Source organism: Galeopterus variegatus, unplaced genomic scaffold (genome assembly GCF_000696425.1).
Source record: "Galeopterus variegatus unplaced genomic scaffold, G_variegatus-3.0.2 Scaffold3504, whole genome shotgun sequence".
Classification (NCBI taxonomy): Eukaryota; Metazoa; Chordata; class Mammalia; order Dermoptera; family Cynocephalidae; genus Galeopterus; species Galeopterus variegatus.
Genome location: NW_007729615.1, coordinates 29,671 through 41,172, shown reverse-complemented (window position 1 = coordinate 41,172; position 11,502 = coordinate 29,671). Strand labels below are relative to the sequence as shown.

General features: G+C 41.5%; 1 protein-coding gene across 3 annotated transcripts in view; it reads right to left on the bottom strand.

Moving 5' to 3' along the window:
• The window catches only part of CAPN3 (calpain 3, (p94)), a 60,933-nt gene extending 50,497 nt beyond the window's left edge, over positions 1 to 10,436 (bottom strand). For 2 of the 3 annotated variants that reach the window (XM_008585231.1, XM_008585234.1), the window contains exon 1: positions 9,847 to 10,436. In XM_008585231.1, coding sequence (XP_008583453.1) covers positions 9,847 to 10,155 — 309 coding nt within the window. In that variant the 5' untranslated portion in view covers positions 10,156 to 10,436. The remainder of the gene's footprint in view (positions 1 to 9,846) is intronic. The other variant, XM_008585232.1, reaches the window with a different exon arrangement.
• Between the last annotated feature and the right edge of the window lie 1,066 nt (positions 10,437 to 11,502).

Here is an 11,502-nt window from a genome sequence, read left to right as displayed (position 1 = left end):
GATCCGTTGCCGGTCACGAAAAAAGACAAAAAGGAAAAAAAAAAAAAGAAACTCTTAGCAAAGCAGGAATAGAAGGGAACCTTCTTAATGATAATTGATGTCTACAAATAAATCTATGGCATATCTATTTAATAGCAAAACATTAAGAAAATTCCCTTTAAAACTGGGAGCCAGACAAGAATGCTTGCCTTTTATCTCCTTTACTACTAACGTTATGCTGGAGGGTTTAGCCAGTTCAATAAAACAAGAAGTAGGCTGCTGCATACAGTTGTGCATAAGGTACTTGGCAGCATTGTCATTGTTTGCAAATGATCTAACCATCTACATAGAAGCATAGAGTCTACAGACAAAGAACTTGGGATCTACAATCAAATTATTAGAATTACTAAGAGTTTTGCAAATGTACTGCATATGAGTCAAGTGCATGTTTATACCTGAGAAATTGAGTACCATTTTAAGAAAGATATCACTTACAAAAGTAACGACAAAAATATGCCTAGGAATAAATCTGGCAAAAGACGTGCAAGATGTTTATGGAGAAAATTATAAAAACTTGATCAAAAGACACCAAAGAAGACCTATTTAAATAGAGAGACAGACATCCCTTCCTCATGGATAGGAAGATTCAATATTGTCACGATGTGCATTCTTCTCATATTGATTCAATACAACACCAATAAAAATCCCAGCAGGATTTTTTGTGGAACTCAACACCCTGATTCTAAAATTTATTTTAGACTTTACAAAGAAATGTCACAAAGGAATATCTCTCTATATAGAAATATATCTACATATGTATATATAGATATATACATATAATTTTGGAGGCTGGCTGGTAAGGGGATCTGAACCCTTGACCCTGGTGTTATAACACCATGCTCTAACCAACTGAGCTAATTTGCCAACATGATTCTAAAATTTAAATGGAAAGGAGCCAGACATGGCTAAAACAATATTGAAGAAGAAAAACAAGTTGGGAGGACTTTCTCTATTGGATGTCAAGACTTATTGGCAGATGGTGTGGTACTGGCACAAAGACAGACAAGTAAACCATTGGAACAGGATAAAGAGCACAAAAATTGACCCACACATATATAGACACTTGATTTATTTAAAAAGTGGCATTGCAGAACAATGGAAAAGGATGGTCTTTTTAACAAGTTGTGTTGAGGCTTTTGAATTCCATATGGAAAAAACCAAAATGTGATCTCTGTCTTATATACAAAAATAATTTTTATAAAAAATAATTTTTATAAAAGTATAAAATAACTTTAAGTGCTAAAATTAATTTCTGACAAATATAAAGGCAGAAAAATAAAGCTTTTAAATGAAAATAAAGAAGAATGATCTTGGTTTAGAAAAAACTTTCTTAATAGAACACAAAAGGTATTAACCATAAGGGAAAAAAAATCAATGAATTAAGAATTAATTTAGAACCTTTAATCAATTAATAAACTTTTTAATTTAAAAAAATCCCTTAGAGCAAAAATGCAAGTCACAAAGTGGGAGAAGACATTTGTAATACATCTAACCAATAAAGGATTAGTATTCAGGATATATAAAGAATGTCTATGATTCAAATTGAAAAATACAGCTCAAAAGAAAAATGAGCAAAAGACATTAATGTGTTTCATAAACAGTGAAGTAACAAATGATCAAGAAATATATGGATGTACAAAAAGATGCTCTGGTGTATTCATAATCAGGGAAATGCATTTTTTCACAAATTTCTTGGACATTTCTGTTTCTGTGCTTCCCATTTTCAGCATTATACTGCAGAGTCATTTCAGCTTGTTCACCATGATGTCTAAAGCTCTGTCCCCATAATGACCCTCAAGCGGAGCTGCTGTCTTATGGAATATGATAGGAAGCAGTCCTAAAAATTATTTGTAGAGTTGTCATTTTCACTAAAACTTATGTGCCCGCACTCCTGGGATGGCACTGTTATGATTCTCTGCTGAGTAGAATGAGGGCTAGCTCTCAATTGGGGACCTCATTTTGCCTTTCAATTATCATCATCACTACTTATTAACTCATTGTGCTAAGCATGCCATATGCAGTATCTCATTTAATCATTATGACAACTCTATGAAAGGAGAAATTTTCATTTTCTGTTTGCAGATGAGGAAACTAAGATGTAGGAATGGTAAATAACTTGACTGAGATCACACTGTTAAGTGGGGTAGCTGGGAATTGAATTGAGTCTGTCCAACTTCAAGGCCTATGCCTTCATCACTGTGTTATGCTCCTGCCCTTTGCTGCCTATGCTAGTAGTAATTGCCACCTTACCTTGAGCACCTACTAGGAGTTGGATGTCACTTCAGAACAGCTATATGATGAGAATATCCTTATCTCCATTATAGAAGAGAAAAGTAAAACTTAAAAAGTTTATGTGACTCGCTAGTCACAGAGCCAGGGTTCAGACCAGGTCTGTTTGGTTCTAAATCTAGCTATCTTAACTACTCTGCACAATGCCACAGTGTTTCCTCTTTGTGGCTAGCCTAGTGATGCTACTTCTGTCTAAATGATGTGACAGAAGGTGACACTCCAAAGCAGATCATGAGCAGACCTCTGGCCAAGCCAGCTTCATTGGAGAGAGAAATAATTTCCCTGGGAGAAGAATCTACACAGTGACTGTGCTCTAGGCCTTAGGAACAGAGGGCTGCCTGCACACTGCCTAGATTTTTCTGTAGCTCAGCTCCCTCCCTCTCATTTCACACTAGTATACAGTAACTTTTATTTTGTTCCAACCTAGGATTTCTTCTTTTCAGAATTGAGTAAGACAGGTCAAGTGACCCCTGGCTGGGAAGATACACAGCATGCAGTGTTAATTTTAGAGATGATGAGCAATGGGAAAAGGTCTTTGGAGAAAGAGACCTTATGGTGTTGGCAGAAAGCTTCCAATTTAGGAGTGATGATGTGATGGCCAAGCTCCTAGGAAGTTGATGGCCAACTGTCCTCTAAATTTTATCCCCTTTAACTCCATTTCATACCAGAAGGAGCCAAGTTTCTTGAAGGAATGATTCATTCTAGGTCTGAGGATATGTATACAATGAGCATGGGACATTTTGTTGTGGCCAGAAAACAAGGAAGCTATCAAGGATTATTGAGGTAATGTCAAATGATGCAGGTAGTGTGTAGGGGCTCCTACTGTCCGAAGATGGGATAATTTGAACATCAAAAAGAAGAATGACTGCAACGGATTAAAACATCTTGCAATACTTCCCACCGATCACACTCATAATAGAGTATTCCTTCAAGCTGTAGTACTTAAGAATACAGAGAACATAAGGTACAGTTGATTTTCATTATTTGGGGTAGTTATGTTCTATAAAGTCACTGTGAACAATGAATTAGTGAATACTGAATGATTGCTTCTAGTGGAAATACAGGGTTAGGTTCTTGAGTCTCTGGTGACAACATTTTCATCAACCAATCATTACATAATCTTATTTTATGTGTGTTTCTATTTAAAGATATCTTATTAATATATATTGTTGATTCATTAATATTGAACTCACAGCCAACAGCATCATAACTCATCCCTGAACGAAGCTTATCTAACACATGTATTTTCTTCGTAAGGCACATCACAGTCTCCTAGAACACTAGACAGCACTTCAACACTACATGTGGAGGCCATTTTAAACAGTAAAATCATCAACAGAAAGCACAAAAATGAGGAAAAAAATACAGCACTAAAGAGACCATGGAAGGGACACTTGTTTAGAGCGTGAGAGCTGGAAGAGAAGGCAGAGTATTGTCTTGTCCAGCCCCAGCTGGAAATGCGAGTGTGGGGCAACTCAGATTTCTCACGGCTTTGTGCATGTCCACAAATGACCCCAAAAGTACCTCAACTATTGATTTTGGAGTTACAAATAAATTTTAGTGAGTAGGCAAATTTACGAATACAGAATCTGCCAATGAAAAGGATTGACTATATATGGATCATAGAACTAACATTCCCAGTGTTGGAAAAACCATACCTAGGAGATAAAGTTAGAAGATTTTTGTGACTATTTGATCTGAAGTGACTAAAAGAAAGATGACATGATTCAAGAATAGAGATGATTACAATGTAGAGGAATCAGTTATTTCACTATCTTCTGGGTCAGAGCCAGAGATAATGTGCTATGCTTGCACCTGGAAGAGTTCTGATTGGAAATAAGGATGAACTTTCAGACTGTGAAAGTTATCAGCTGTAGGTTATTGAAGGAGATGGGGACATCCTTTCCCTTCCAAACCTTCACCTCAGGAAGGAAAGCCATCCACTGGGAATGACTGAAAGAAGTAGTTCCCAAACATTTTCAGTCCTATGATCTGTAAGGAGTTTTTTATATTATATTCCTGATGTTTTGGGGTATATAGTACCCTTATGAAAGTTCTTATGGTGATTACTTAAACTTGAAGGTTAGATGAAAATCATAAAGCAAGCGTCAGCTCCTCTGAAACAGAACGCTTCCCAGGAGTTAGCTGGGGCCTTGGCTTTCTTGGAGATTTAGGTAAACGTGTCTTGAACCCCCACATCATAGCCTCTGAGAGTGCAGAGCCTCCTCCCCCCCACCAGAGCTTGTGAGTTCCTGGCATTTCCTTCTTTGTGCTTAGTCTCTCTTTCCACACTCCTGTGCTTTCCACACTCTGACTTCCGGGGCTGTTGGCGCAGTCCTGCCTGTGTAAATTAAGATACAACCTCTGCCCTTGACCAAAAACCTACTTGCCTCAGGCGTTTCACAAGTTGGTCAGTAGAGATGTGTGTGGGGTCAGGTCACTGGAGAGGGACAGCACTGGGTGGGTGGCTGCCTGCCCCGTGTTACCCCCACCCACTTTCCTTCCACTTCTAGTCCTCCTCCCTTTTGTAAGTAAACCAGCACATGTTTTCTTTTTTCCCTTTAGAAAACAATCATGTCCACCCCCCAGAAAAAAAAAGTATTCTTTTTGTAATGACACTAATCTTCCTAATCTTCCTTACAGTTTTTCTTCTTGAAGAGAGAAGCAGAAGTTTCCTCTATGTAAAGGATTCAGAGTAAGCACATTTGGCTAAATCTGCATAAAGAATTGAAGATAACTCTGTAGCAGTAACAAGACCTAATCTGAAGAATGTAATGATTTTTTTCACTGGCGTATCAGCCTTGGGACAAAGGAGAAGTAGGTTCTGCCTGGAGAGCGAGGATCTTGGGAAGGGGCAAGAGACCAGGTCACACAGAAAGCAGCAAAAACCAGCTGGTATGGTTGGATCTATGCTGATAAGCAGATGCAAGAAAGAAATAGTTTAGAAAGAGGAGTACGATGGGGATGGCAGAACTGTGAGTCACATGGGAAAGGCCCCTGGGTCACCGTGGAGCGATTTCGGGATCCTGTGTTACCAAGGGCCAGGAGAGGACCAGACGCCCATTTCATGGCAATGCCCTGCAGCTGGCCTCTCATTTCTCAACCCTCCAAAAGCAACAGGGATCTAAGTTGCTCCTGATTTTGGGAGTGATTTCAGAAGAGCAGAGAGAAATAGCATGAGAAACTCTTAACCTGGCATGAATGAAGCAAATGCAGCTGGGAAAATGGAAGCATTTGCACACCCTGTTGATCTCAGTCTTTACAACCCGTTACTGAGCAAGTTGCCAAGTTTCCCAGCCAAGTGTGATTCCACTTTGTGTGGTCACCTTCCTGGCTCTATGATAAACCAACATTTTCACAATCGAACACACATTGTATATTTGATGTAGATGACTTTCCAGTCCCCCATGTCCCAAAAGGACAAGCAGTCCCCTGCCCATGAGGGAAGTGTTGACACACACGTCCTCATGTCCAGTTCAACAGATTCATTTAGATCAGGCATGAAGTACTCAAATACACTGCTATGGTTAATATTTTGACTGGTCATAAACACAATTAAGCTGGAAAATGTTTATAATGTTGCCTCTTTTAAGAGACTGTACAACTGGATGTAGAAGGTAATAGAGTGGTCCATGTTTACTGAGCACTCACCCATGTGCTGGGCACCCTTTAAACCTTTAATATACATTAACTCATTTAATCCTCATTTAATCATGAGATGGGTTCTTTTATTATGGTTATCCTCCATTTTTCAGATGAGGAACATGTGGCAAAGAGAAGGTAAGTATGTGCCCAAGATTACCCAAGTGATAAGTAGCAGAGCCAGGACTTGAATGTGGATGGTTTGGCCCAGAGCCAGGCTCTTAGCCACTGTGCCATTCTATCTCCAACCCACAGAGGCTGCTGCTTCCAGGGGCTAAATTCTGAGGCATCACCAGATGCCAGTTGTGGCTTGAGGAGGCCCAATAGATGACACCTATATTCATGCCTGAATTTTGAACCAATGAAGGAATACGACAAAAGTGTAGAGCAGGTGGGAGGTCAAAATTTATTGCCACATTTATTGTTAATAAATCTGATACTGACACCTAAATCACAGAATTAGGTAGATTTCATTGTTGAGAGTTAGGGCTAGAGCCAGATTGCCTCAGTGTAAATCCCAGCTCTATCCTTTACTAATTGAGAGATCAGGAGCAAGTTATTTACCCCTCAGAAACTCAGTTTCTTCCTTTGCAAAGTGGGTCAATAACAGTACTTACCCATAGGGTTGTTGCAAAGATTAAATGAGTTAATATATGAGAAACACTTAGAATAGTTTCTGGCACATGGTGAGTTCTCAATCAAGATTAGCTGTTATCTTTACTACTAACCATGTAGTCCTGGGTGGCATAGGACCGCTGCGTGACTCCCCATGGGGGCCTGCCTCTGAGAGACTTGCTGCAAGGAGGAGCAAAGAGCAGAAGTCAAACTTCTTGCAGGCAACTTGCTCCCAAGACAAAGAAGGAAGACAAGGGCTGGGATTTGCAGGTCAAGTTCTCTTTACAATTCCACTAAAGGGAGGAGAGAGGCCAAGAGTATTGTGTGACTGAAGTTCCCACTACATGGAATGAAACACATGTTCCCTCCACTCCCACCTCCCCGCACCCATCTCCAGTGTATTGGGCAATAGTCTCCCAGAGCCCTGTTCTAGAAGCCATTCTTTTCTGCCCAGGGGTCTGTCATCAAGAAAACTTGAGTTAACAATTGCGAAGTACTGTATGGTTTGTGTGCTTTCTGATCCTAGAAACAGATCATCTAAAGAAAGGCTAGAGGAAGCAGATCGTTTGACCTGGAGTCTCAATGCATGACGCTTCCTAATAGAGGAGGAAAAGCAGTGAGGTGGACTGGTAAGCACGTGAGAAGAGATTATAGGTGTGCTGGGGACAGGTGGCTCAGGTCTTTTTTTTTTTTTAAGTGAAAGGCTGAATGTGCAGCATGTTATTTTGACTAGAATTGTAGTTGGTCGTGAGTACTTCTCCCTTTATCATGATCACATCATCATCATATGATTGTAATAAATAATACTTGATGTTGAAGAAAAATTTAGATTTTATTTTTAATGATTCTGTGTCTTAGATAGTAAAAGCAAGGATAGCCTTGGTTCACTTGCTTGGTGCTTTTCCTCAAAGGACGTATTCTCCTTTTCACACTGCTCGGGCCTGGCAAAGGCCACTATGTCTAAGGAAGTTCATGGAAAACTGCTGCCTCCAAGAAGTGCTTTACATTTTGGAAAGTTCTGGAGTCATTTCAGTTTTTCAATTTTAATCAACTTGTATGATTGTAGATAAGTCATTTGCCCTTTTAGACTTAATCACTTCTCCCGTAAAGTGAGTGAGCTGAGCCTCATCTCTAAGATCCATTCCAACTCTGACCATCTCTAATTCTACATTCTGTTTTATGCTAATAAACCCAATAGGCAGTGTTTTCTGTTCTTAATCCCAGGGGAACATGTGGGCGTTTTAAACAAGAGTGGTCTTTGCTATCTGATCCTTCAATGATTCAAACAGTAGAAAATTCAGGATCCTTATTGTTTGTGATGGTGGTGAGAGGAGCACAATTTGAAATAAACAGTTCTTCTGGTGCCCCTCATTTCTCACACCAGCACTGACAGTAAAAATTTCAGGACCAATTTAGTGCCTGAAGCATAATAAGCTCTTTAAAGATTTTTTACTAATTTGTAAGTTGAGCTTTTAAGACTCAAGTCCACCAATGATTTTACTAAAAACAGTATTTGAAGGTTTTGTTTTTCCCCCTCTGTGCAGTAGCATTAGAAGAGGAAGGCTCTTGGGAACTCCCTGCCTTGGAATGCAGGGCTCTCCTATGTCTTGGTGGTCAATGCCCACAGATGTGGGTTTTCGTCCACCAGCATCAGCTGAGTACCTACTGTGGGCCTGGCCTCTGCTAGGTAAGGGGGGGCCATGAACAGGAATGGTCTCAGCTCTCAGCGAGAGGGGGACACACATGAGAAAGCTGGAAGGAAGTGACACTTGAGCAGAGTTTAGAAGAGAGCGTGAGGAGGAGCAAACTGGACAAAAACAAGAAGGGCATTCCAAGCAGATGGACCGCATGAGCAAAGGACTCGGGGTGTGAGAACACAGGACAACAGAGCAGCTATATGTCTACCTCTGCAGGTGTGTTGGGGTTTAGGGAAAAGAGGGTGAAGATGAGACTGGACAGGTAGGCAGGGGCTAGCTGAAAAGGGCCTATATCCCAGCTAAGGGGTTTGAACTTATCCTGAAGGTAGAGGTGGACAGAATGGTGTCAATAAAGATATTTCAGCAGGGGTGTAACATGACCAAGTACTCTGGCCGCAGGGCAGCTACTGGGTTGGAGAATGAAGCTTTTTGCAGCGTTATCTCCTAAACTGTTGGCCCTCCAGGACAGTCATGTGCCTTACTATACAGCCATCAGGAGAGGAAAGAAGCCCTTGTGGAACACACAGGGCTGTGATAAGGAGAACACGGCTAATGAAGAGCACGGAATCTCAGCTCAACAGTGTTTCCTCAGGGAGGGTTTTTCTCTGTGGACTAGGTTAGCTCTCCTCGCCATATGATCCCATAGCACCCTGAACATTGTCTCCTGACACTTGTCACTCTCGTTCAACGCCCCTCTTCCCCTCAGGACTGCAGACTCCAAATGTCGTCTCCCCACTTGCTTGCCCAGTGTCTTGCCCTAGTAGATGTTCAATAAATGTTTCTTGAATTAAGAACTAGAGTCATACTAGAGGCATGGTCAGAGAAGGGAGCCAAGAGAATATGATTTTCCTTCTGGTGGATCACTATAAGTCAAACCCAGATGCTGGAAGAGTTCCTAAAGGAGAAGTTTTAATCCAGGCTTTATCATCATGCGCTCTCTGGATACATTTCACTCTGGTGTGCCTTGATTTCTTCATTTGCGAGGACAGGTATATGGACAAAAACAGTTGCTAGGTCTTTCCCTCTACTCCTCACATTTTATGCATGAAAAAGTATCTTTGCCTGCCACTCTCCTCTTTCTAGGGCTTCTGTTTTTCAGAAAGACACAGCCACTAGCAAACCAAGAATGACATTATGATCTTAGTCCAAGAAATTGAAGGAATCTTACAAAGATGCAAGATATTTAAACAGAGAGGGTAGATCTGGACTGTCTGGAATTTGTTCTGGAAATACATATTTTTATAGGATGAATTAACTGAGTTTCAATTCACTTTTATAAAAAGCAAAGCTTCTTTTTTTTCTTTTTCAGAGAGAGAAAGCAAGAGAGAGTGAGAGAATGAGAATCAGCCCTGCCTCCGCTGCTCTCGATGTTGGTTTTGCTGAGATTTGGAGAAATCTGAGACTTGTCTCTCTCCTGCCTACTTCACACTTGAGGACAGCTCAGCGCAGCTGCTGCCAGGATCCTTCTCCCAGAGCCCATGTGCACACTGAGCTGCGGGGAGGTGCTGAGTGGGAGGACTTCTCTGAGGGAAAAAACCCAACCAGCAATCAGTAAGCTACTCACCGGAGGTCTCTTCCAGACAAACTGGATGGGGAACTTCTGGCTGTAAAAGAGAGAGGTCTCATCCGGTGGGAACTCAGGATCCAGATAAAGAACTTTCTTTTCCAGACATTTCTTATGAAGCTGCTCAAAAGTCTTCTCTTTCACTCCAATAATAGGAAAATTGCGGCTGATGATTGCTGAATAGAAGCCACTTGAGTTTCCACCCCCACCTTCGGTGGTCTTGCCTTGGGCTGTGCAGGGAACTGGCCCTGGCGACCTGGGCTCAGCCCCTGTTCGTGAAGCCACAGATGCACTGATGACTGTTGGCATGGCAGGCAACTTTGGAAGGAAAAGATTTTCAAAGAAAACAAGATACAACTACCTTGAAGAAAAGGAAGCAATCGCAAAGGGGAAGTTGGAGTGATTCTGTCATCCGAGAGAAAAATGTCCACATCCAATTCAAAGTTTAAAGCCCACTGAAGGTTGTCCAGCTTATGTCCATCTTACAAACAGCTGTGGTCCAGGAGCCATAAGTTTTCTTGAGAAAGAAGTACTAACAGATTTCTGAAGCAATTTTTATGTGGGGGCTCCTACCAGCGGCATGCATGCCAGAGGGAGAGACAGAGAGTGAGGGTTGTGTTTCAGTGGCCTGAAGAAACTTGAGCCAGGAAAACTAAAAATAGACATGAAGAAAGATCGTGAGTATGAGAGCAAGAGAGAGGCTAGCGTGTGGGGGCTCCTACCAGCGGCATGCATGCCAGAGGGAGAGACAGAGAGTGAGGGTTGTGTTCAGTGGCCTGAAGAAACTTGAGCCAGGAAAACTAAAAATAGACATGAAGAAAGATCGTGAGTATGAGAGCAAGAGAGAGGCTAGCGTGTGGCTGGACTGCGTGGTAGACGGAGGAGGACCTGGCTAGGGATATTTCCGTGTTGCCATGAAGTGCTGGTGTTGTCAGGAAATGAAAGGGGAATACGTGAGTAAGTTGAACACTGAAAATTAGCAAAGAGCTGCTGATGCATTATTGAATAAGCATTTATACAGAATATCAAACTATTGGCCACTAAATTAATGGAAAACAATATTGAAAAAAGCTAGCTAGGGCAAATGTGATACTGAATTCTAGAGGAATATTCTGTACATTTTAGAGAACATGGTTTTTGACTTTCTCAAACTCTAGGATATCAGAACGTTATTCAATATTGGATTCAGCATCTCTTCTAGAATGTTCTGGTGCTAGCATTCAGCGTAAGTGTCTGGGTGGAAAAATGCCATTCGGCAGAGTCCTCAGTTGGAAAATCCCTGTTTCTTCTCGCCCACTTGACCTAGCCATCTCTTGTCTCTCCCCACCACCAAAATAAACACTGGGGCCAAATCTGCTACAAAAAGGGCACCTGAGTAGATAGGACTATTCAGCCATGCCATGTTAGGCATCTGAGATAGAAGATCGAATTGGATACTGAACCAGGTTGGCTGTCAAGTCTTGGGATGTCATACCTAAGGAGTTGGTTTCAGGGCTCTTAGATGAGAGTATAAGTGGCTCTGGGGAAGGAATTCCTTGCCTGGCCTCCACTTTGTCCCTCCCATGGTAGCTGCTTCCCGGGCTGTGAGGAGATGGTACATCCCAAGTCCGGCAGAGCAGAGGTTTGTTGCACACTGCAGCCATCCCTGTTCCCATG